The sequence below is a fragment of the Citrus sinensis genome, chromosome 7, assembly GCF_022201045.2.
Source record: "Citrus sinensis cultivar Valencia sweet orange chromosome 7, DVS_A1.0, whole genome shotgun sequence".
Classification (NCBI taxonomy): domain Eukaryota; kingdom Viridiplantae; phylum Streptophyta; class Magnoliopsida; order Sapindales; family Rutaceae; genus Citrus; species Citrus sinensis.
The window spans coordinates 13,440,753-13,467,557 of record NC_068562.1 but is presented as its reverse complement, the minus strand read 5'-3'; the positions used below and the strand labels follow the sequence as shown (position 1 = coordinate 13,467,557).

The following is a 26,805-nucleotide window of genomic DNA, read 5'->3' as shown; positions in this document are numbered from 1 at the left end:
CTTATTAAAACTTATTAGTGTAAACCCCATTCTTTAGTTTTTATTTATTTTTATTATTAAACCCATTTCTTCCATTCCAAGAAAAAAAAAAGGATTTCTTCCATACCAAACCAATGAGATTTTTTAGCACTGTATTATGAGACATAAATTTTCTAAATGATATTCGTGAATAATTAATATGACAGGAAGAGTTATTTTTCATTTCTATTGATATTTTATTATCTACTGTCACTTTTAACATTACCAAGATTTGGAGTATTTGAATCATAATTCTTAAATTAGTTTGCACTTTGAGTAAACTTGAAAATATGAAAAAAGCAATTAAAAGAATGGAAATATATTATCATCTTGATTAACATCTAAAACAATTTTTGTCATTGAAGGAAGTGAATTGTTATATACCTTGAATTGTAGTTATCCCACAATAACGAAGATCCAATGCTTTCAAGTTTGGCAAATCTGCCAATCCTACATGTGCCGATAAAAAATGAAAATGTTACATTTAAAGGCATTGTATGTGATCTAAGCGTTTGAAGAACATTAATTCTCAATTTGCTTCTTATCTCAGATTCAATGGCTTACCTAACGTTGTCAAATTTCGATTACCGCTTAAATCCAACACTTGCAGGTTTGTCAAATTTGCTAATCCTGTTAAAAAAATATATAAATTTGTTAAAGAGCCACTATAATCTAGCCCAAAAAAAAAAGAAAAAAAAAGAAAGAATGACTTCCTAATTTTCTAAAAGTAGATAATTTAGACACAACCCCTATAATCTATTAAAAAAAAATGAAATCCCTGTTAAATTATACATAGAAATTAATTTGTATTATTCTCATATATTTTGATGTTGACTCCTAAGTCATTTTAAATAATTTAAAAAAGAGCCCAGCACTTCTTGCCCGTCATAATTGCCTATTGCATATTAGGTACGCGTTCATTGGACATTATATTGGTTCTCTAATTTTGGACTTTGTTTTCATAAATAATAAATGGTCTAAAATACACTTAATTAATTTTGTCTTGAAACTGTATGTATTTCCTCTCATAAAATTAACAATACAAATAAAGAACTCAATTTTAAAAGGTATTATTAATTAAAGGAGATAAAAATTGGTCTTCATATATAAATTTGCCTTTCGAGTAGCTTGTTTGACCAACAAACAAGTCGCTAGAAATTGGGGGTATAAATCATTAATGGAAGTATTCAAAATTATTGCGTTTCAACAAAAAATAGCTGCCTGCATTTATTTAAAAAATTGACCTTGAATTGTGGTTATTTCACTATCACGAAGATCTAATGTTTTCAAGTTTGGCAAATCTGCCAATCCTACATGCGCCGACAAACAATGAAAGTATTACATTTAAAGGCATTTTATGTGATCTGCGCGTTTGATGAACATTAATTCTCAATTTGCTTCTTATCTCAGACTCAGTGGCTTACCTAGCGTTGTCAAATTTCGATTACTGCTTAAATCCAACACTTGCAGGTTTGTCAAATTTACGAATCCTGTTAAGAAAAAAACATAAATTTGTTAAAGAGCCATAGTAGATAATTTATCCAAAAAAAAAAAATTCAAATCACCGTTAAATTGTATGTGATCCATGCGTTTGATGAGCATTAATTCTTAATTTGCTTCTTATCTTAGATTCAGTGGCTTACCTAGCATTGTCAAATTTTTGTTATAGCTTAAATCCAACAGTTGCAGGTTCGTCAAATTTGCTAATCCAGTTAAAAAAACATAAATTTGTTAAAGAGCCAGAGTAGATAATCTAAAAAAAAAAAAAAGAGAAAGAATGACATCCTAATTTTCTAAAAGTAGATAATTTAGTCAGAACCTCTATAATCTATCAAAAAAAAAAAAATCAAATCCCCGTTAAATTATACCTAAAAATTAATTAGTATTATTCTCATATATTTTGATGTTGACTTCTAAGTCATTTCAAATAATCTAAAAAGAGTCCAGCACTTCTTGTTCGTCATAATTGCCTACTGCATATTAGGTACACGTTCATTGGACATTATATTGGTTCTCTAATTTTGGACTTTGTTTTCATAAATAATAAATGGTCTAAAATACACTTAATTAATTTATCTTGAAAATTTATATCACCTCTCGTAAATATTACCAATACAATAAAGAACTCGCTTTTTAAAGGTATTATTAATTAAAGGGGAAAAAAACTGGTCTTCATAATTTTGTCTTTCAAGTAGCAAGTTTGACCGACAAACAAGTTGCTTGTTTGGGAGAAATACGTCGACGAGACCAGGCGTGGTGAGCAGATATCTGGTGGCAAAGTTCTGCGAGCCGATGTGCTCCATAAAAGCCTGGTGCGCGGGAAAACAGGAGCAGGAGTATCCTGCTCGCACACGAGCACCCATCCGCGAAGCCAATTTCCTGTAAGTGGCATAAGGCCATTCCGGCTAGAGGTCGAGAGGAGAGGAGACCCAGTCGACGGCAGTTGGCAAGACATGCTCTCCAGCCCGAGAATCTAGGCACCGCAGCCACGCTTTCCTCTGCGCCGTGGCGTAACACGCAAGATCTCACAGAACCACGACAGCCACGCTTTCCTCTGCACCGTGGCGTAACACGCAAGATCTCACAGAACCGTGGCGTAACACGCAAGATCCCACGTTTGCCCATAACGCAGCAGTCAGAGTCCCATGCTGTCTCGAAAGGAGCGGAAAACTGGGATTCAGAGGAAGCCTATAAAAAGGTAGCCAACGAAGGTAAAAGGGTTAGCATTTTTGAGATTAGAGAGAAAATTGAAAGGAAGAGAAAACCACTAAAGAGCCATAAGATCTGTGGCAAGCGTTCCCCGAACCTTCATATCTGACTTGAGCGTCGGAGGGTTTGCGCCGGGAAAACAACCGGCGTACTCTGACTTGTCTGTGTGTGCAGGGACATCTGGAGAAAAAGCCTTATGAGGAGACCTCCTGGTCGTGAAAAAGTTGATCGAGCAGAGATCCTGGTCGTATAACGAGGAGAACCAGAATCCCGCATCAACATTTTGGCGCCGTCTGTGGGGATTCAGAGCAAAAAGCTTCTGTCGATAGCAAGAGGAGGGGCAAAGCAAGTGAAAAACAATGGAGCCAGGAGGAAGTAGTGCACAAGGGGGGGATATGAGGCTTAACGATTCCGTGACGCTGAGGGAGATAGTCAGTGAAGCACGGGAAAAAGTCATGTTCGACCGGATGGAACGGATGGAAAAGCAGATGGAGACCTTGACAACCATCCTACATGAGCTGCGGAGCGAGCGAAGGATAACCCATGAGGGAAGGGCGAGAGGCGGTGGATTGGCACCAGGTCCCGATAGTGCAGGGAGAAGTCAAAGCACTGGGAGATTTGGTGATGAGAGAGGTAACGTACCTCTGCGGGGAGAATTTCATAGAGAAAGAGAGCAGTCCCCGGCAAGACAGACTTGTGACGAGGACGACGGGGTGGTGAATGCAGAGGAAACAGAGTTGAGGCAACACTTGCACAATGTAGAGCAAGAGCGGGATCAAGTTGCAGCACGTGACCCTGGTCGTGCAGGGCAGCTGGAGGAGGAAGTGCGCAGACTAGCACAGATAATTGACGACATGCAAGGGAGGAGCAGAGCCCCTGGTTGGAGGATAATGCTGGACGGAGAATCACCGCTCGCAGCAGAGATCATGAGGACAGTTATTCCGAGAGATTTCCGCCTCCCCGACCTCAGATACTCGGGAAGAACTGATCCGCTGATGCACATAGAGCGCTTCAACGACATAACTGGGGTACAAGGATTATCTCAACCCCAAAGGTGCAGGGTGTTCCCGCTATCCCTTGAGGGACGTGCACGAGAATGGTACCGGAAACTTCCTCGGGGCAGCATTAAAACCTTCGAGCAGATGTGCCAGGAATTCGCAGAGCAGTTTAGTGGGGCAATGGCACCGGAAGATGACATGATGGAGCTGAAAAGCATGAAACAGGGGGAGCAAGAAACCCTTCGGGAATTCATCAAGAGATTTCACCGGGCTGTACTCGACCTGGGAGCCTTCAACCACCCTCAGGCGTTAAGGGGATTGAAAGAAGGGGTGAAGATAGGAAGGCTGTGGTACAATCTGAGAAGCCCAGCTATTCAAACGTATGCAGCCGCATACGAACAGGCTAAAAGAGACATCGAGATTGAAGAGGAGAAGGCTGCAAGGATCAAGACAGACCAGTTAGAAGGATTGGGGAGGAAAGAGAAGAAAGCATTACCGGGGAATGGGCCGATCAGGAGGAGAGACCACCAGGCCACCGGTATCGGAGCGGGAGGTAGGGTAACTGCTTACCAGCCTCATCAGAGGCTACCACAGTATCAGCGCAGCAGGGCGCAACCTCCTCGTTCCCCAGCTAGGGAGCCTTGGAGAAGGCATGATTCGGCATCTGGCGGTCTTCATCAGCATTCCCACGGTAGCAGAACGGGCAGACCAGAAGCACTTCCACCGCCCCCAACTCAGAGTGGGGCAAACAGAGAAAGAGCAGTGCACCTGATCGACCAGGACCAGGACTATGGGCGGTACACTTCCTTGAAGATGCCCCTGGATGAGGTGTACGAGGCCATAAAGGATCGAGGGCTGCTACACCTCCCTACACCAATCACAAAGCTACCCAACAGGAGGGATAGAGGGCGTTATTGCAAGTTCCATGGCACCCATGGCCATACCACAGCAGAGTGTAGAGATCTCAAGACCCAGGTCGAGGATTTGGTGAGAAATCGGTACCTGGACGAGTTTATGGATGGGACTTTCCCGATGATGGGCACGACAGGTGAAGGGGAGCAGAATGATAGAAACTTGAGGCGCGAGCAGCCCGCTGTAAGGGTGATAGCTGGGGGCCCAACATTGGCCGGAGATTCCAACAGATCGAGGAAAAATTATGCTAGGTACGCCATGACCAGTAAAGAGGTACTCCTCAATACCCCAGCAGCCAAACGAGCAAGGGTCAGGCAAGTGCCAATCATGTGGACGGATGAGGACGAGGAAGGGATCCTGTACCCCCACGAGGATGCCTTAGTCATCAAGGCTACTGTCGCTAGCAAGAAGTTTGACCGGATACTGATTGATACAGGGAGCTCAGTTGATGTGCTATTTAAGTCAACCCTGGAAGAGATGGGAATAGCCGACCGGAAGTTGGAATACACCAATACCTCCTTGAAGGGGTTCGGAGGAGGGAAGCTGGTCCCTCTGGGCGTGGTCGAGCTGCCTATCACAATTGGGAGCTCCCCGACAGAAAGAACAATGATACTGGACTTTGTCGTAGTGGACGAGGAAAGTCCTTACCAATTGATCCTAGGTCGGCCGTTTTTGAGGATGAGCAAAGCGGTGTTATCCAACCATTATCTGGCTCTGAAGTACCGGGTGAATGGGGTAGTAGGAGTGGTACGAGGAGACCAGAGGATCGCAAGAAGCTGCTACTCCTCGGCAGCAAGGGAAACAATGCAGATAACATCCCTCGATACCCGAGTGGAAAACAAGAAGGGTAGACAAGAACCTATAGAGGATCTGGAAGCAGTAAGCCTGGGACCAGAGAACCCGGGAAAGACGATCAGAATCGGGTCGAGGCTTGGGGGAGAGCAAAAGCAGGAGTTGGTGAAATGCTTACAGGCTCATGCCGATGTGTTTGCTTGGACACATGAAGACATGCCAGGGATTGACCCTGAGGTAGCATGTCACAAGCTGGCAATAAAGAAAGGTGTTCGGGCAGTAAGGCAGAAGAGGAGGTGCTTCAACCAGGAGAGGTATGAGGCGATAAATGGCGAGGTGGAGAAGCTCCTGAGGGCAGGGTTCATTCGGGAAGTCAGTTACCCGGAGTGGATATCGAATGTGGTGTTGGTAAAGAAGGCAAACGGCAAGTGGAGGATGTGTGTGGATTTCACAGACCTCAACAAGGCGTGCCCAAAAGACAGCTTCCCTTTACCAAAGATCGACCAGCTAGTAGATTCAACGGCTGGGCATGGTCTGCTTAGCTTCATGGACGCGTTCTCAGGATACAACCAGATCCCGATGCACGAGCAGGATGAGGAGAGCACGGCTTTCATCACTAACCAAGGTTTGTTCTGCTACAGGGTAATGCCATTCGGTCTCAAAAATGCTGGGGCCACCTATCAAAGGCTAGTGAACAAAGTCTTTAAGCCGTTGATTGGGAAAACCATGGAGGTGTACGTGGACGACATGATCACCAAGTCCAAAATCCCGAAGGAACATGTCAGACACCTCGAGGAGACATTCGAGCTTCTGAGGAAGTATAAGATGAAGCTCAACCCGGAGAAGTGTGCTTTTGGGGTCGAGTCTAGAAAATTCCTTGGGTTCATGGTGAGCCATAGGGGGATTGAAGCAAATCCCGAGAAAATCCAGGCGATTGCACAGATGACGTCTCCTCGTAACCTGAAGGAGATGCAGAGCCTCACGGGGAGGTTGGCAGCGTTGAGCAGATTCATATCCAAGGCTACCGATAAGTGTCAGCCATTCTTTCAAGTGATAAGGAGGGGAAAGAAAACAGAATGGACCCCCGAATGCGAGGAAGCCTTCCGGAACTTGAAGCAATACTTGCAGCGAGCTCCACTGCTGTCTACACCGAGGGATGGGGACAGGTTGTATCTGTATTTGGCGGTATCGGATCGGGCCGCCAGTTCTGCTCTGGTGAGGGAGGAAGAAGGAGTTCAGTATCCGATATACTACACCAGCAAGGCCCTGCTCGACGCTGAGACCAGATACCCACCGTTGGAGAAATGGGCACTTGCCCTTGTGGTTGCCGCTCGGAAGTTGAGGCCATATTTTCAAGCATTCCCGGTCTCGGTAATAACAAACCGGCCATTGCGTCAGACTCTGCACAAGCCAGATGCCTCTGGTCGGCTCGTCAAGTGGGCTGTAGAGCTGAGCGAGTTCGACATAGACTATAAACCCCGCGCAGCGATAAAGGCCCAGGCAATGGCCGATTTCGTAGCTGAGTTCACAGAGCCCGAAGTATGCTTAGATCAACAAGATGCAGCTATAGGCAATGACGAGACTAAAGCATGGCGGATGTCTGTAGATGGGTCATCAGGAGAGCGGGGTTCAGGAGCAGGGATTGTCCTGGAAAGCCCAGAAGGGGAGGAGATCTCTTATGCTGTAAAGTTGGAATTTGCAGCCACAAATAACCAGGCAGAGTATGAAGCCTTGATAGCAGGTCTGGAGTTGGCTAAGGCCGTGAAGGCAGACAGAGTTAAAGTCAGAACCGATTCCCAGCTGGTTGCGAATCATGTCAATGAAAGGTTCCAACCAAGAGAGGAGAAGATGGAACAGTACCTGAAGATAGTCAGGCAGATGATGGGGAAGTTCGAGGCAGTGGAGGTGATACAAATCCCCAGGGAGCAGAATAGTCGAGCAGACATTTTGGCGAGGATGGCGGCAGTAGCCGACCCAAAAATGCCAAAGTCGGTCCCTCTGGAGGTGAAGTCCAGCCCAAGTATCGAGCAGAATTTGGGGGTGTTGCGGATAGAGCAAAAATGCTCGTGGAGGGACCCGATCGTTTCATACCTTAGAGATGGGGTATTACCACCAGATAAGCTGCGAGCTCGGAAGATTAGAGCCCAGGCCTCGAGATACACGGTGATCGATGGGGTACTGTATCGGCGAGGATATACACTACCGTTCCTTCGGTGCTTGGATGAGGACGACGCGGATTACGTGCTGAGAGAAGTACATGAAGGAATTTGCGGAAATCATTCTGGCGGGAGGTCCCTGGCCCACAAGGTTCTAAGGCAGGGATATTTCTGGCCGACAATGCACCAGGATGCGCAAAAGAAGACCAGGGGTTGTGCAAGCTGCCAGAGTTTTGCAAACTTCTCCAACCAACCACCAGAGAAGCTCACTTCCATGGCCTCCCCTTGGCCATTTGCTCAATGGGGAATTGATCTGATCGGCCCATTGCCAAAGGGACGAGGAGCAGCGACACATGCAATAGTTGCTATAGATTACTTCACGAAGTGGATAGAGGTGGAAGCCCTTAGCAGGATCACAGAGAAGAAAACAACAGACTTCGTGTGGAGAAACCTGGTCTGTCGATACGGGATCCCTTATGCCTTGGTAATGGATAACGGCAGGCAGTTCGATAATCACAGCTTCAGGGATTTCTGCCAGAACCTCGGGATAGAGCTGAAGTATTGCTCGCCTGCTCACCCTCAGTCGAACGGGCAAGTAGAAGCAGCCAACAAGACCATCAAAAGGCTTCTGAAAACCAGGCTAGGAGCAAAGAAAGGTGCGTGGGTTGACGAGCTGTCAGGTGTGCTATGGGCATACAGAACGACCCACAAAACCGCCACTGGGGAGACACCGTTCGCTTTGGCTTTCGGACATGAAGCGGTCGTGCCGGCCGAGATAGGAACGACCACACACCGGACAGATCATTTCAATGAGCAGGAGAACGACGAGCAGATATGTTTGAATCTTGATCTGCTAACGGAAAGGAGGGAGCAAGCAGCCGAGCGATCTGTCACCTACCAACAGAGGGTTGCTCGGTATTATAACCAGAAGGTGAACATACGGCAATTCAGGGTCGGAGACTGGGTACTGAGAAGAGTGAATCAGAGCACCAAAGATTCGACTCAAGGAGTGCTGGGGCCGAATTGGGAAGGGCCATATAGAGTCAAGCAGATAGCAGGACCCGGAGCCTACAGGCTGGTTCACGCGGACGGCCACGAGGTGAAACGGCCATGGAACGCAGCACACCTCCGGAAATACTTCCAGTAAGACCTGTTCCCATTTGAAGGCTATTTTTGCTTATGTTCATTATTGTTTATCTTTCGCGCTTTATATTCGAACAATTTCATGTAAGTCAAATACTGCCATTAATGGAACGTCGAGGAATTTCTCCCGCTTGAAACCGAGAAAATCACCTAAGGCATGCAAAGGCTCGCAAAGTCTCAGAGCCTGTCTTACGGCGAGACAGAAGCCAAGCATGCCGGGATCTGCTCGGCCACGAGAAGGCAGCAGAATCCCAATCCTGAAGAAATTCCTAAGGCATGCAAAGGCTCGCCAAGTCTCAGAGCCTGTCTTATGGCGAGACAGAAGCCAAGCATGCCGGGATCTGCTCGGCCACGAGAAGGCAGCAGAATCCCAATGCTGAAGAAATTCCTAAGGCATGCAAAGGCTCGTCAAGTCTCAGAGCCTGTCTTACGGCGAGACAGAAGCCAAGCATGCCGGGATCTGCTCGGCCACGAGAAGGCAGCAGAATCCCAATCCTGAAGAAATTCCTAAGGCATGCAAAGGCTCGTCAAGTCTCAGAGCCTGTCTTAGGGCGAGACAGAAGCCAAGCATGCCGGGATCTGCTCGGCCACGAGAAGGCAGCAGAATCCCAATCCTCGAAGAAATTCCTAAGGCATGCAAAGGCTCGTCAAGTCTCAGAGCCTGTCTTACGGCGAGACAGAAGCCAAGCATGCCGGGATCTGCTCGGCCACGAGAAGGCAGCAGAATCCCAATCCTGAAGAAATTCCTAAGGCATGCAAAGGCTCGTCAAGTCTCAGAGCCTGTCTTACGGCGAGACAGAAGCCAAGCATGCCGGGATCTGCTCGGCCACGAGAAGGCAGCAGAATCCCAATCCTGAAGAAATTCCTAAGGCATGCAAAGGCTCGCCAAGTCTCAGAGCCTGTCTTATGGCGAGACAGAAGCCAAGCATGCCGGGATCTGCTCGGCCACGAGAAGGCAGCAGAATCCCAATCCTCGAAGAAATTCCTAAGGCATGCAAAGGCTCGTCAAGTCTCAGAGCCTGTCTTACGGCGAGACAGAAGCCAAGCATGCCGGGATCTGCTCGGCCACGAGAAGGCAGCAGAATCCCAATCCTGAAGAAATTCCTAAGGCATGCAAAGGCTCGCCAAGTCTCAGAGCCTGTCTTATGGCGAGACAGAAGCCAAGCATGCCGGGATCTGCTCGGCCACGAGAAGGCAGCAGAATCCCAATGCTGAAGAAATTCCTAAGGCATGCAAAGGCTCGTCAAGTCTCAGAGCCTGTCTTACGGCGAGACAGAAGCCAAGCATGCCGGGATCTGCTCGGCCACGAGAAGGCAGCAGAATCCCAATCCTGAAGAAATTCCTAAGGCATGCAAAGGCTCGTCAAGTCTCAGAGCCTGTCTTAGGGCGAGACAGAAGCCAAGCATGCCGGGATCTGCTCGGCCACGAGAAGGCAGCAGAATCCCAATCCTCGAAGAAATTCCTAAGGCATGCAAAGGCTCGTCAAGTCTCAGAGCCTGTCTTACGGCGAGACAGAAGCCAAGCATGCCGGGATCTGCTCGGCCACGAGAAGGCAACAGAATCCCAATCCTGAAGAAATTCCTAAGGCATGCAAAGGCTCGTCAAGTCTCAGAGCCTGTCTTACGGCGAGACAGAAGCCAAGCATGCCGGGATCTGCTCGGCCACGAGAAGGCAGCAGAATCCCAATCCTGAAGAAATTCCTAAGGCATGCAAAGGCTCGCCAAGTCTCAGAGCCTGTCTTATGGCGAGACAGAAGCCAAGCATGCCGGGATCTGCTCGGCCACGAGAAGGCAGCAGAATCCCAATCCTCGAAGAAATTCCTAAGGCATGCAAAGGCTCGTCAAGTCTCATAGCCTGTCTTACGGCGAGACAGAAGCCAAGCATGCCGGGATCTGCTCGGCCACGAGAAGGCAGCAGAATCCCAATCCTGAAGAAATTCCTAAGGCATGCAAAGGCTCGTCAAGTCTCAGAGCCTGTCTTACGGCGAGACAGAAGCCAAGCATGCCGGGATCTGCTCGGCCACGAGAAGGCAGCAGAATCTCAATCCTGAAGAAATTCCTAAGGCATGCAAAGGCTCGTCAAGTCTCAGAGCCTGTCTTACGGCGAGACAGAAGCCAAGCATGCCGGGATCTGCTCGGCCACGAGAAGGCAGCAGAATCCCAATCCTGAAGAAATTCCTAAGGCATGCAAAGGCTCGTCAAGTCTCAGAGCCTGTCTTAGGGCGAGACAGAAGCCAAGCATGCCAGGATCTGCTCGGCCACGAAAAGGCAGCAGAATCCTGAGCTTCGAAGAAATTCCTAAGGCATGCAAAGGCTCGTCAAGTCTCAAAGCCTGTCTTATGGCGAGACAGAAGCCAAGCATGCCAGGATCTGCTCGGCCACGAAAAGGCAGCAGAATCCTGAGCGTTGAAGAAGCCATCCAAGGCATGCCAGGATCTGCTCGGCCACGAAAAGGCAGCAGAATCCTGAGCTTCGAAGAAATTCCTAAGGCATGCAAAGGCTCGTCAAGTCTCAAAGCCTGTCTTATGGCGAGACAGAAGCCAAGCATGCCAGGATCTGCTCGGCCACGAAAAGGCAGCAGAATCCTGAGCGTTGAAGAAGCCATCCAAGGCATGCCAGGATCTGCTCGGCCACGAAAAGGCAGCAGAATCCTGAGCTTCGAAGAAATTCCTAAGGCATGCAAAGGCTCGTCAAGTCTCAAAGCCTGTCTTATGGCGAGACAGAAGCCAAGCATGCCAGGATCTGCTCGGCCACGAAAAGGCAGCAGAATCCTGAGCGTTGAAGAAGCCATCCAAGGCATGCCAGGATCTGCTCGGCCACGAAAAGGCAGCAGAATCCTGAGCTTCGAAGAAATTCCTAAGGCATGCAAAGGCTCGTCAAGTCTCAAAGCCTGTCTTATGGCGAGACAGAAGCCAAGCATGCCAGGATCTGCTCGGCCACGAAAAGGCAGCAGAATCCTGAGCGTTGAAGAAGCCATCCAAGGCATGCCAGGATCTGCTCGGCCACGAAAAGGCAGCAGAATCCTGAGCTTCGAAGAAATTCCTAAGGCATGCAAAGGCTCGTCAAGTCTCAAAGCCTGTCTTATGGCGAGACAGAAGCCAAGCATGCCAGGATCTGCTCGGCCACGAAAAGGCAGCAGAATCCTGAGCTTCGAAGAAATTCCTAAGGCATGCAAAGGCTCGTCAAGTCTCAAAGCCTGTCTTATGGCGAGACAGAAGCCAAGCATGCCAGGATCTGCTCGGCCACGAAAAGGCAGCAGAATCCTGAGCTTCGAAGAAATTCCTAAGGCATGTAAAGGCTCGGCAAAGTCTCAAAGCCTGTCTTATGGCGAGACAGAAGCCAAGCGTGCCAGGATCTGGGATCTGCTCGACCGCGCGAAGGCAAACCGAATCCCAGTCATTGAAAAATCTTCAAAGGCATGTAGCAAAACCATGAGCCAAGCCGGAATCTGCTCGTCTAGACAAAGACAAGCAGATTCTCAAACGAAAATTAATTCATAATTACAACACAAGAAAGTAAACAAAAAACATTTCTATTAATTTGTTAATGAATAACAAGGGGGATAAAATTCATAAACGTTGTTCATTACAAAGCAAAAAGAAATATGTCAAAAGGATGGTGGATCAGCATCGGTTGGCTGGGCCTCCTCAGGAGCAGGGGGGGTATCACCAGTTGCGTCCGGGGGGGTGCTCGCCTCGCCAACATCAGCAGGAACTGGAGCTGCGTGAGGAGGAGAGTCTTCCTCCTCAATCACGATCGGCTCAACCCCTTCAGCATCCTCCTTGGCCGCCTCCTCGTCCATATGTTGAGCAACACCGGCTGCAAGGTCGTCCATCTTCAGATCAGGGTGTTGCTTCCCGAGAACGGCCATGATGCAACGATAGGAATGCCGAAGTCCCTGGTCATACTGGTTCTCGGCCTCCCTCTCCATGTTCTCGACCTGAGCTCGGTGGGAGTCGCGGAGAGATTCGAGCTGGGCCTCGTACATAGCCTTCTGCCTTTGCAGATCCTCCTTGACTTTGGCGAGCTCTTCCTCGAGGGTAACGGCTTTGGCTTGAGCAAGTGATTCTTGCTCTATCAGGTTCAGGTTCTCGAGGTTCAGCTCCCCTGCCTTCTTCTCGGCAACGTCAGCTCTGGTCGTCGCCGATTGAATGTCCTCTTTCATCTTCCGGTCGTAGCGCCCGACCTTGGCCTTGTAATAGGTAGTCATGCAGCTGAGGTGGAAAGCGCTATGCTGCATGGCCCCCACCAGCTCACCCAAGGTGCGGCCGTCAAAGTCCTCCAGGTCCTTCTTGCTCACGAATTTAGTTAACTCATTGAGGTAAGGGACCAGGTGTTCAGCTCGGCTGTCAGGTAAGCGAGGTCGAGGCCCGACAGGAGGAGAAGAGGAGGTAGCAGGATCTGTGGCTGCTCCGCTAGCTTCCCCAACTTTTTCAGGAGCAGGAGGTAAAATCTTCAAGGGTGGGGCCTGCTGCACGATGTTGGCCCGCTTCGCAGTAGGGGCATCCTTACCCTGGCCCCCCTTCGTGGTTGGAGGTCGAGAACGTTTTCGGGTCAGAGCCCCAATCACAGCGTCCTCCATCCTATGGCCAGGAAGTATCAAGCGAGACTCGAGCAGGTTGTATGTACTTAACAATTCTCGGCTCGAGCAGGAATTGGCCAGTACCGCCTCGACCCGTTTGAGCTGGTCAGGTTTGAGCGAGAAGTGGACACCCCAAGAAACTGCAACACAAACAGACACTTGGTTAGAGACAGGCCAATAAAACAAGAACAATTATGGATACAAGACATCTGAAGCGAGCAGGCAACCTGGGACCGTGAAACGGGGTGGGACCCGATAATCCTTCCCATCCATTTGTGCGACCTGACCCCAAGGACCCCCAGCAAAGAAGAACTTTCTCTTCTAATTCCCACCACCACCGGTAGGGAGATCGGTTATGGGTTTCCTGGTCTTGGTACTTGATTGGAAGTAATACCAGCCGGCATCTTTTGGGCTGCTTTTCAGCTGGTACAGGTGCATCACCTCGTCGACCGTGGGCTCGCTTTGGAAACATCTGTCCCACAGTATGAACAGACCAGAGAGCACTCTCCAACCGTTTGGGTTCAACTGACCAGGGGATAGATTCAACCCGCTAAGTATCCGGGCGAAATAGGGTTGCAAGGGACACCTCAGCCCATACTTAAAGCTATCCAGATACAGGGTAACATATCCCCTAGGAGGCCGGCTAGGGCTATCCTTCTTGCCCGGGACCTTGAGAAGTATTTGACCAGGAATGCTATACCTAAGACGCAGGTCAGCGAGTTCGTCAAACGTGGTCGTGCACGCCATATAGTCGATGGCATAATCACGCGACAAGACTCTACCCCCTACTGTACCCCGTCCCTCTGGTCGTGACGCTCCGGATGGAGACACCTCACCAGAGTCACCCTCGCCACTCTCACTCGAAGTATCCTCAGAGCCAGAAGATCTCTCCTCACCATCACTTCCGCTCGTGGAGGTTGTTTGGGGAGACATCCTCCTAGCACTAGTCCCGACACTAGACCTAGTGGGCTCTAAGGGAATCCCGGGGTCAAAAGCAGGATCGGTGAGCAGACTAGGCAGGAAGTCCAACTCGTCGTCACCGACCTCAATGACTTTCTCTTTGCCTTTCGACATTCCCTAAGCTCTAACCACAACACCAAATAACCGCTACCCAAACAAAAAAAAAAAAAGAGAGGAAAAGGGGAAGTTATCTACTAACTATCCGAGACCGAGGAAAGAGAAGTAATACCTGAAGTACTGCTTCAATCGGAGAAAAGCAAGGATGGGGGCTTTTACGCCGGAACTTCTTTGCCGGAGAGACAGAGACGGAGACGGAGTGAAGGGTGTGAACGATGAATATGCCGTTCGAGAGGGTTCGGCTTTCCTAAAGAGGACGGACTCTTGGGTTGCCAGCATTTAACAGCGCCGAATCCCGAGGATCTCATAACCGTCAGTTTGAAATTCAAATGGAGGGGGGGATTTCTGCCACGTCACCTCGTCCGCAATTAAATGCGACATGACTCTTGGCAGCCTCTTCCAATCCCACGCGAGCGGTTACTGTCAAAGTTTCTACTGCTGGTCCACTACATTGCCCAACACCAGAAACTGGGGGACCGGTGTTTGGGAGAAATACGTCGACGAGACCAGGCGTGGTGAGCAGATATCTGGTGGCAAAGTTCTGCGAGCCGATGTGCTCCATAAAAGCCTGGTGCGCGGGAAAACAGGAGCAGGAGTATCCTGCTCGCACACGAGCACCCATCCGCGAAGCCAATTTCCTGTAAGTGGCATAAGGCCATTCCGGCTAGAGGTCGAGAGGAGAGGAGACCCAGTCGACGGCAGTTGGCAAGACATGCTCTCCAGCCCGAGAATCTAGGCACCGCAGCCACGCTTTCCTCTGCGCCGTGGCGTAACACGCAAGATCTCACAGAACCACGACAGCCACGCTTTCCTCTGCACCGTGGCGTAACACGCAAGATCTCACAGAACCGTGGCGTAACACGCAAGATCCCACGTTTGCCCATAACGCAGCAGTCAGAGTCCCATGCTGTCTCGAAAGGAGCGGAAAACTGGGATTCAGAGGAAGCCTATAAAAAGGTAGCCAACGAAGGTAAAAGGGTTAGCATTTTTGAGATTAGAGAGAAAATTGAAAGGAAGAGAAAACCACTAAAGAGCCATAAGATCTGTGGCAAGCGTTCCCCGAACCTTCATATCTGACTTGAGCGTCGGAGGGTTTGCGCCGGGAAAACAACCGGCGTACTCTGACTTGTCTGTGTGTGCAGGGACATCTGGAGAAAAAGCCTTATGAGGAGACCTCCTGGTCGTGAAAAAGTTGATCGAGCAGAGATCCTGGTCGTATAACGAGGAGAACCAGAATCCCGCATCAACATTGCTAGAAATTGAGGGTATAAATCATTAATGTAAGTATAAAAAATTGTCACGTTTCAACGAAAAATAACTGCCTACATTTATTTAAAAATTTTACATTGAGTTGTGGTTATCCCACAATCACGAAGATTCAATATTTTCAAGTTTGGCAAATCTGCGAATTCTAGCTGATAAAAAATGAAAATATTACATTTAAAGACATTGTATGTGATCTGCACATTTGATGAATATTAATTCTTAATTTGCTTCTTATCTCAGATTCAGTGGCTTACCTAACGTTGTCAAATTTTGGTTATCGCTTAAATCCAACACTTGCAGGTTTGTCAAATTTGCTAATCCTGTTAAACATAAATTTTGTCAATAATAGTTATGTCACTCTTGTCTAAATTGTTTAATTAAAATAATATGATAAATATTGAATGAAAATTAACTGAGCAAATTGTTTAATTAAAAAAATTACCTTCTAAAGAACTGTGTATATAATAATTATAACTCAAATCCAACGCTTCCAAGTTTTTTAATTTAGCTAATCCTGCACCAAGAAAGAAGAAAACTTTTATTAATCATCTTTGAAAAAAAAAATTAAGATTAAGATCTAATTAAGAAACAAATTTCAAAGTTAGATTAAATAATTGTAGTAATAAAGCTTATGATTAAGATCTAATTAAATTGATCATATACTCAAAAATGATTTTATTTTTTCTTTTTTTTTTTTAAATTTTACTAAGACATTAGAAAGTAAATTTTGCCGTGTACATATTGTAGTCAAGTTTATCAAGTTTTCCAGTCAAAAATTGGTTTTAATTTGACATTATACATATGTAAAAATTAAGAGCATAATAATATCACAAGGAATTTGGGTAGTGACTTGTTGCCGTGTACCTTGAATTGTAGTTATTCCACAACTACCAAGATCCAATTTTTTCAGGTTTGTCAAATTTGCCAATCCTACACCAATGAAAAGCAAAATATTACTTTTAAAATTATTGTAGAAGGTTGTGATTAGTGTGCTAACTTGGTAATTATCTCAGTAGCCTACCTAGCCTTGTTAAAGAGCCACTAGTTATATTGAAGTTCCCGCTTAGATCCAACACTTGCAAGTATCTCAAATTTGCTAATCCTGCTCAAAAAACATTAATTTTGATCAAGACAATATAAATATATATTTTAATTAAGAAATTAATTAAGTTGCCTGACATGTATATCTGCTGGCCTGAAACGTATATGTATATACCTTGCTTGGTTCTGGAACCTTCAATGGAATTGTCACTAAGAATCAAAGTGGTAAGTGAAGTTAGTGTATTCAAATATGGTAATATGCTGTCGTTGAAGAAATTATCACCAAGATTTAACATCTTCAGCTGCTTCAAACTCCCAAAGCTATCGTAAGCTGCAAATGCATATGAAGTGTTATTATTAATTAGTCACTGACAAAATATTTATGGACCAGAAATAAATGTATACATATATACGGACCTCTATTCTCATAGATGCCTGTAAACCAATTCCCAGGTAAGTCGAGCCTTTGCAATTCTTCAAAAGGATGAAACAATGACATATTCAGAAGCAAAGCAGAACCCGAACCCGAAGAGTAGTTGAATTTTATTGTCTCATTGAGTGAGAGTTGCATCACGCGTCGTGTGGTGGCGTTGCACTTAACTCCCTCCCAATCATCACAACAATCAGACGACATTCCATCATCCTCACCAACCCATGAAGGAAGAATTTTGTCATCATATCCAATATCACTGACTGATATGAAGAAGCTCTTGATTTCCAATAGAGCAGTCCTCTCTGTTTCCAAGCATGCTTTGTATCCATGAATTTCATTCATCAATACAATAATCCAAATTAGTGACATTAATGAGAACTTAATGAAGGAAGTAGTTTCCATTGCAGAGCAACTTTTCATTTGGTTAAAATTAAATGTGCAATGAGCAACTTTCCATTGCAGAGCAATTTATGCTAAAAGTTTATCGCAGGTCTTGCAATTTGATTGGCTGAAGACTTTTTTAAGACTTTCCAATACATCGCCATCTTTGAAGACTCGTAAGCACTTCATGTTTTGCAACATTCGACCAACGGGGAAAAGCACTTCATTAATACCCCGTGGAAAATATAGATAAAGTGATTGTAAACTATAAATTTTTTCAATAGTTTGATGGAGATAATCATAACTAATAAAATAAAAGTTGACTGAGAGAATTTAAATAATTTAACCGTATGCTTGGATTTCCATTGCATTATCAGTCAATCTATTAAATAATGTGTTTTGAGAAAAATTTGATTGGATGTTTGATAAGTTTAAATTAATTTATTAGAAAATCAATAATTAATCAACGTAAATTTTCATACATGTTTAGTTTAATTACTCATAAAATTGGGGCCTAATCCGAAATGACAAAACACATAAATGTTTCCATTGCTCTCAGTCTACACTTTTCACTACTATTACAATCACTTGAAATGACAAAAACAGAAATTTCGTATGGACTTGGGACAGATGTACGGGTCCAATTTAAATGACCCTAACTAATTTTCCATATATTATTACAACTACGTGGAAAATTAAAGTTGACTGACTTTCAAATTAAGCCAACAAACAAGTGGCCATCAACTCTTTTTCCTCTATGATTGGTTTTTTTATTTATTTATTGAATTATATGATTGGGTTTTGGATTGAATTATCAAACAATCTATTCAAGCATTGATATTTGATATTCTCAAATATTTAATGGGTTTTGAAAATTATTTATTAGATTTTTGATAAATTGGTTTTTATTATTAGATAATCAATAATTAATTTATTCAAATAATTTATTTCATTATCGATTCTTAAATAACATGCTTTGGAATTAGTAGTTTGATAGGATGTTTGATATATTGAAATTTGTGATAATCAGTAATCAAATAATTTTCATACATGTTTAAAGATTTTAGTAAATTACTCATAAAATTGTGGCATATATTGAAATGCCAGTCAATCTTGATATTGTCTGTCAACCAAATTTTATAGTGACTGGCACTTAAGACAATCAGTTTTCGTCTCTGTAATGACTAATGAAGAATTGTAAGCCTGAAATTCCACATGTTGCAATGTTGGACCAATGAGGGAAATGCTTCATTAACATTACATGGAAAATAAATGTTGACTGACTTTCAAATTAGGCCAAGTAGTCCTCAATTCTATTTTTTCCAACAATTGATAAAGATGGTCAACTAAGAAAAAAAAAAGTTGATTGAGATAATTTAAAGAATTTAAGCGTAAGTTTGGGTTTGAAATTATCAAATAATTTATTCTAGTATTGATTCTTAAATAATGCGCTTTGGAATTAATAACTCGATAGGATGTTTGATATATTGAAATTTGTGAAAATCAATAATCAACTATTTTTCATACATGTTTAGACATTTTAATAAATTACTCATAAATTTGTGGCGTACACCAAAATAATACGTTAATAACATAGAAAGGATATCTGAAGTTCTTGACTCCCTTTGTATCCTTGCATTAATTTGAATCAAAGCTCGAATTAAAATCAAATACCAATATTGAAAATTTATATAAATAACTTAAGAGTATGATTGGGTTTACATTGAATTATATATATCAAATAATATATTCAAGCACTGATATTCTAAAAAAAAAAAAAAAAAAGACAATCAATCTTTGTGTCAATTGATATTATTGATTGGCAATGAATCTTAGTAGTGATTGACAAAGATTGAGAAAATCACTCTCGGTAATTAATAGTCTTCGTCCTCGTCTTTGTTTTGTTCCTTGTGATAGAGGGGGTTCATCGCTTGCGGAATTTTCGTGGCCATTCAAGAATTAGGATGGTTGTTGTAGAATTCCACGAGAATTGGCCTGGTCTACACAACACATGTATATCTATATATTTTTTATTAACTAGATTCATGGTGGTTTATTTTTTATTAAAAAAAAAATCTAGAATCATGTTAAATTTTAAATATTAAAACATTCTTGGGGTTTTGGGCATGAATGTCTTGCCGCTTTTGTTACTACCAGACACAATTGGGCATGGTATCTAGGCAGGCCCAAAGTTAACAAAAAAAACTTGAGTTTTATCTTTTTCGCATTGGGCCCTATCAGAACACTGGGCTGTGTAAAATGCACTATTCAATGGAGAAGCAACAAAATGGAGCTGGTCCGGAGAATTCCGACATTGACACAGTCTCCTCCATAGACTACGAGCTCGGAGGAGGAAATTTTTGATCGAACATTAATGATGTAATAAAGATCTCTTTAGTATTTCTCACTTTTACAACTTAAAAAAACTTATTTATTATATCATTAATGTTATAATAATAATAATAATAATAATAATAATAATTTATAAACTGCATTAATCATCACAAGCCTTTCGGTGATACTACATAAAGTAATGTAATGATATGAATAAAAGTCTGGATTTCGAACCAACAAAAGCCAAGGGAAAGATGTGTGTAAACTAATTTTAATTAAATCACATTTATGAACTAGTTTTAGCAAAAAAGCACATCACGCGTATGGCCTAGTGAATACATGATTGTAATAGATCCACATTCTGCGCCAGTATGAGTTTATCCAAAGTATCGCGAAAAACCCCATGATGAATGTGACATATGATGAACCGAAACTCCAACTGAATGACACCATATCAATTGCACATTCAATCAAATAGTTGCATGACAAATCTAGTCCAACCATATAATTTATATCTATTATTTGTCACAAATTCTACTTCAACTAGTAATGCCCCATGTCAATAAAAAAAAATTGTATGTACAAAGTCATATTCCTGCTTTCTCCGATATCATATTCGTAAAACAAGATGGTATTGATCCACTAAGTATGTTATTTGAAAGATACATGATATCTAACTTTCTTAATTGACACAACTGATTAAGAATATGACATTGTACATGATTCCCTCTCAAAAGAAGAGCATGAAGATTTAAATGGTTCACTAATCAGATGGGGAATCATACTCGAATATCCGTTATCCCTCAAATCGAGAGTCATTAATTCGAAGCACCTAAAGATGCGCACTCGGAATTGGCTCACTCATAGCATTCTTTTGTAGATGAAGGTGCTCTAGTGAAGAAAGATTGAAGGAAGATGACAAGGACCCAGACAAACAATTTTCGGAAGTCAATTATTGTTATTATAATTATATGTACCTAATCCCAAATATGCCCATAAAAAAGAGCCTGTCACTTATTTAAACGTGTCCCCTCGCTCTGACGTGACATATCATCATTGGCTGTCATATCAAACCGGACGTTAACTACAACTCACGAAACCTAAGAGCATCTCCAAAAGCCTCTATAACTTTTACTCTTCAAATATCTATTTGTTTACCTATGTGGCAAATAGAAGGATGAAAAAATATAATATTCTCTAAAAGATTCTTCAAATAGAAATAAATTAATATTATTTTAATTAAATAATTATTTTTTTAAAAAAGTCAATAGCAATTAAAACACTTCTCTCTTTTTCTCCAATGAAAAGTAATAAAATATAAATTGAAGAGAGAGAAATCAACTCTCCAAATTTAAAGAGAGAGAATCATTTCTTATTTAAAGAATCTTAATTGAAATATCTTTTGGAGCCTTAAATATTGATGTGACTCTTCAAATAAGTAATAAAATCTTATTTGAAGAGCTTTTTGGTGATGCTCTAACCCACGTCGACCCGCTACAAGGGAACCCGACTTCAACAACATAAATTGTATTTATTTAAAAAAAAATCATAAATGGAATGAAACTCCTTCTCTCCTTCTCAAAAGCTGGACAGTCGATGTTTCACATAAATGGTAATTTAGAAAATGTCATCTTTACCCCTTCCTTTTAATTGCTATCTTGTTCTCTGTGATTCTATAATTTTTTTTTTATTTTGTTTTGTTCCGTAAGTTTACACTGATTTACATAAGGCTTCAGCCTAGGATTCATAAATTTTTAGATTTGTCCGAATTTGTGATTGGAAATTTATTTTTGCAGCTGAATTGATTTTCTACCTCATTGTCCGTATGAGGGGTTGTTTCTTTTGTGTTTGTTAAATTGATATTGCTGAATTATTTCTCCGGTTATGGTTTTTGTATTAGCCCAATTCCAGTTATTAATCTAATTTTTGTTTCTCCTCTTGGGTTCATAATTTTCTTTAAGCTGGTCAAGGGCCCTTCTTTCTCTGTCTTATTGTTACGGATATTTCTTGAAAATGTGTGTGATATGTGAACTTCAAATTTCACCCCATCCCGTGATTCCAGTTAAGAAAGGGTTTATTATTAGAAATATATTAAACTATTTCCAGTTAAGAAAGGGTTTATAAACTATTTTATTATTGTTAGTTACGTAATATCTCTGCAGAAAAATGCATGTTGACTGACTTTCAAATTAAGGCAACATATCTACCGGTGGTCATCAATTCTATTTTTTCCAACAGGTGATGGAGATAGTCAACTAATAAAATAAAAGTTAATTGAGGTAATTTAAAGAATTAAAGCGTAAGTTCGGGATTGAAATTATCAAATAATTTTTTTCCAATACTGATTCTTAAATAACATGCTTTGGAATTAATAATTCGATAGGATGTTTGATATATTGAAATTTGTGACAATTAATAATCAGCTAATAACTGTATGGTGTACGCCAAAATAATAGCACATAAACGAGATCTGAAGCTCTTGAGTCCCTTTGTATCCTTGCATTAATTTGAATCAAAGATCGAATTAGAACCAAAGACGATATTGAGAATTTATAAAAATAACTTAAGAGTATGATTGGGTTTACATTGAATTATATATTAAATAATACATTCAAGCATTGATATTCTCAAAAAAAAATCAATCTTTGTGTCAATCGGTTTTATTGATTGACAATAAATCTTTGTAATAATTGAATAAATTGGACAATCACTCGGTAATTAAAAAAAAAAGAGATAATCACTCTCGGTAATTAATAGTTTTTGTCCTCATCTTTGCTTCAATCCTTGTCACATAGGATGAATATTGTCTTGGAGAAAAATGATCCAAGTTGACTAAGAGTAAAGACGGCAAAATGCGGGCTTGGGCTGAGCTTTTTCAAGCCTAAGCTCAAGCTTATTAGAGGGAAAGTCTAAAGGTCAGGATTGAGTTTTCACTTATTTTTTTAATATTTTTTAAATTGTTATAAATTTGAAATAAATTAATAATTAATAAATTGTTATAATAAATAATGAATTAAATAAAATAAAGCAAATAAAAGCTTAGAGATTTAATTTTTTAATATTGGATTCTCTAATTTAAGCACTCTCTTAATTAATTAACACTTAAAAGAGACTTATATTATAATTCTTGATTTTCTGATTCATTATTGACATATAAATTAGAAATTTAAGCATTTTTCATTATTTTTTAAATTTTAATTTATAATTTATTTTTTTAAATAGAGGGTTTGGGCCTAACTTGGACTTTTTTTTTTCCCTTAAGTCCTTGTTGTCATCACTAAGAGAGGGTTCTCAAATTCATCATTAGTTATCCATGAATTAATGATAGCTGGTGTAAGTTATCTTGCTGGTTATTTATGATGTAATTAACTTCCCCTTGCCCCTCGAATTAAGTTGAAATAATTTATAAACTTCATTAATCAACAGATGCCTCTTTTTTTTTTTTAAATTAAAATTTTATTAATAGAAAACTATTACAGTGATTTATCTTTACATACATAAGCTGCGATCTCAGTTGGAACTTCTTCTAACCAAACTTTCTCCATGGAATTACAGAGAGCTAATTTAGAAAGATGATGTGCAACTTCATTGCAGGACCGTGGAGCAAATTTCACTTGAAAAGAGCTCTCAGAGGAAGATAAGACTTCTTGAACGTCGGAGATTAACCACCCCACTTCACATCTACTGTGTATTTTGTTATTAATAAGATTGACGACATTGAAAGAATCTGACTCAATTATTGCTGGAGCCAACCCAATATCCATCACCAATTGCAGGCCATTGTGCACAGCAACAGCTTCCACAAACTCTATATCTCTGGAGAAAATCACCGTACAGATAGAAGCTGCCATAACCTCTCCTGTCGAATTACAAACCAATACTCCAATGCCAGCACGATCTTCCGTAGAACTAACAGCCGCATCAACATTCACTTTGTACCATGATGGGGGAGGACTTTGCCAACACGGCCTGGAGTATTGGGTTTAATGCTTGTGCTGGTTCCACATTGCAGAATGTCTTTGTACTAAATGAGTTCACGGCATTCGCAGCTCGGGCGACAATTGCTTGAGACTCAGTGATGGCTTTACCGTAAAGATCAGAACAGAAAACAAGCTGTTGAGGTCTTCAACCACGCATGAGATGAACACAGCATACCTCACGAATTTTGTAAGCACACAACTCCCTAAGGGATGGACATTTCCCTTCGCCTCGTTGAATATCCAAAGGAGGTCTTGAAAATGAGGTCATCAACCACTTTGAACTACAACTTTTTGATATCTTCCACAAACCCCTCCGTGCAAACCATCTTCATTGTCTACTTGGTCTCTCTTCCTAGAACAAGCTCCACCCATTGAGGAAATATCTTCTGATCAATATTTGTTATAAAAACTGCAGCAGACCACTACTTTAAGCCACTCAATTACCAAGCAAGAAAACATGCGCTCCACTTCACCCTGTAAAGCAAGAAAATGTATATTAATACAAGTATTCAGTCCACCCAGTAATTAAGAAAAAACTTTAAAATGGAAGCCAGACAGCTTGCGTCACAGAATGTCACTCCATGATAGTAAACTCCATGATAGTAAACATAAGCATCAAAGAATGTCAAAGACAAATGCTCACTAAAAGCATAGTGAGACAGGATTGCACTGTGTTTTAATAACTAATCTCAGAATTAGTTCAACTGTCATGCTCCACCCATTGAGGAAATAATCTCAGAATTATTATTGGGGGACCAATTCTTAAGATTTTATTTTTTTAAATTGTTTTTTCGTAATGATAACGTTTAGACACCCAAATTTTGTAAAATCTTAAATGAAAATACAGTTTGTAGTTACTTTGACGCAAATCCTTATGTAATACGTGATCATATATGTATGTGACAATTTGAATTAGCATATCAAATTTGAATCATATTAAATTTAACCAAACGAATTCAACTTATTTATTAATTTCATTAAAATTTTAAAATATTAATTAGACTTATAATGTCATAATGTGTGCCATGCATTTTACATTAAACTTAACAATGAGTTTTGATATGATAATAGCTAATGTTTAGAATAGGAAATAATAATACCTTTATTGTGATACACAGGTCCACCTGTCAAAAAATTTTAATAATGCATGACTAGTAATATCATTTTTTGTCAACTAAAAACCACTGAAACTCATGGTATATTAATGGATTAAATAATTTTTTTTTATAATATGATTCAAATCATCCTTACCACTACATTTATTTATTTATTTGAATAATTTAAAGGTATAACAGTTGAGACTTGAAATTAAAAAAAATGAATCAACATAATATGATGAATTAGTCAAATAATTATTATGATAGAGACAGCTTCATGTGTCAAAAAAGATTTTGTATTAATTAATATTCTTAATAATAATATTATTTTATGTTAATTTAAATCGACTAAAATTCGTAATATATTAACGGGTAAAATCATTTTTTTAAAATATATTGGTCAAATAATCCTTACTGCCACATTTATTTGTTTATAATAATAATTTGAAAGGTACCCTAATGACAAATCGCCACGAAAAGAAGTAGATTGTCTTTATCTGTAAATTTAATAAATTCAGGGATCTAAACGTATTTATCTCACATTTGTTTATTTTTTGTTTTCTTGGCTTATCCATTGGCGACTGTGGAGGTGGGGCCGAGCAGGTTCGGCTTTGGCGGATTCTGCTTCTGCACGCTAAGTGGCAATGTTTTTTTTTCTTGCGGTTATCGTCTATCTCGTTAGATTAATTAATTATAATAATCATATTAAGTAATAAATTCAAATCTATGATTATAATTGATTGAATATCATAATCAGTAATAAATTGAAGAATATGATTATGATTAGTTTTATATGATGACATTGTAAATATTTATTCAAATAATAACTTTTTTAAAATTATTTTCACGGTTTAGTCTTGCGTCATAACTTGGATGTAATGCATGTGGAAAAAATTGTATGCGATAGCATCACTAGTACACTGTTAGATTTGAAAGGAAAATCAAAAGATGGGTTGAAATCTCGTAAAGATTTAGAAGAACTGAGAATTAGACCTAATTTGCATCCAAAGTTAGAAGAGAATGGAATACGTTTATCAGCAGCCATGCATACGCTTTCTAAACTAGAGAAGCAACCATTTTGTAAGAGATTGTTTAATTTGAAGTTGCCATACGGATACAGTTCTAACATTGGAAAGTGCATTTCAGTTGAAGAATGTAAAATCACAGGTCTGAAATCTCATGATTATCACATTTTAATGCAACAATTGTTATCAGTAGCAATTAGGGGGCTTTTACCAAAGGGACCACAAACTGCAATATTTCGACTTTCCACATTCTTCAATGAATTATGCCAAAGAGTGATTGATGGAACTAAGTCGGAAGAGATGGAAAATGATTTTGCTGAGACTTTATGTATGCTCGAGATGTATTTTCCGCCTTCTTTTTTCGACATCATGGTTCACTTGACAATCCACTTAGGACGTGAAGCCCAACAATGTGGTCCAGTGCAATATCGTTGGATGTATTCTTTTGAGAGGTATTAACTATAATTTCTCTTTTACATTATATTTCATTTTACTTTATGCTAAATACTTAAATATATTGATTTTTTTAATCTAATTTTTTTTTTAGAATTATGAAAAAATTAAAAGGATATGTTAATAGTGCACGACCTGAAGGATGCATAGTTGAATGTTAACTTGCTGAAGAGGCCATGAGGTTTTGCAAGCAAGTGAATGCAGTAGGTACTAAACGTGATTGCTATGAACAATTAGTATGAGGGCGTCCACTCATGGGTGGAAAGCCAACTATATTATCTGATGAATTATTACATATTGCACATCGTTATGTGTTATATAATACTGTAGAAGTGGAACCATATATTGAATAAGTATAATGAAATTCAGCCTTACATTATTTACAATTATTTTAGTCTTAAATTTTTCT

At 41.4% G+C, this 26,805-nt stretch overlaps 2 protein-coding genes across 42 annotated transcripts in view; both read right to left on the bottom strand.

The window, feature by feature from the left end:
• LOC102618606 (receptor-like protein 15) overlaps positions 1–17,641 on the bottom strand; it is a 62,667-nt gene extending 45,026 nt beyond the window's left edge. For 8 of the 41 annotated variants that reach the window (XM_052444919.1, XM_052444925.1, XM_052444927.1 and 5 more), the window contains exons 1-9: positions 17,111–17,639; positions 16,827–17,024; positions 16,674–16,754; positions 16,517–16,582; positions 16,095–16,166; positions 15,907–15,972; positions 1,443–1,508; positions 583–648; positions 403–468 (exon numbers count right to left, since the gene is read on the bottom strand). In XM_052444919.1, coding sequence (XP_052300879.1) covers positions 403–468; positions 583–648; positions 1,443–1,508; positions 15,907–15,972; positions 16,095–16,166; positions 16,517–16,582; positions 16,674–16,754; positions 16,827–17,024; positions 17,111–17,546 — 1,117 coding nt within the window. In that variant the 5' untranslated portion in view covers positions 17,547–17,639. Of the gene's footprint in view, positions 1–402; positions 469–582; positions 649–1,442; positions 1,509–1,661; positions 1,722–15,906; positions 15,973–16,094; positions 16,167–16,516; positions 16,583–16,673; positions 16,755–16,826; positions 17,025–17,110 lie in introns of all 41 variants that reach the window. The other 33 variants (XM_052444937.1, XM_052444930.1, XM_052444933.1 and 30 more) reach the window with 25 other exon arrangements.
• LOC127903810 (uncharacterized) lies at positions 12,244–13,668 on the bottom strand. Its single transcript, XM_052444977.1, has 2 exons — positions 13,537–13,668; positions 12,244–13,449 (listed from the first exon to the last, which is right to left on the bottom strand). Exons 1-2 carry the CDS (start codon positions 13,580–13,582, stop codon positions 12,335–12,337), a joined length of 1,161 nt encoding a protein of 386 aa, XP_052300937.1. The 5' UTR covers positions 13,583–13,668; the 3' UTR covers positions 12,244–12,334.
• Positions 17,642–26,805: the final 9,164 nt, after the last annotated feature.

Coding starts and splice junctions, on each gene's coding strand:
- LOC127903810 (XM_052444977.1), bottom strand. CDS start 13,582: ATGGATGGGAAGGATTATCGGGTCCCACCCCGTTTCACGGTCCCAG. Junction 13,450..13,536: donor ACCCCGTTTCACGGTCCCAG/GTTGCCTGCTCG, acceptor TTTGTGTTGCAG/TTTCTTGGGGTGTCCACTTC.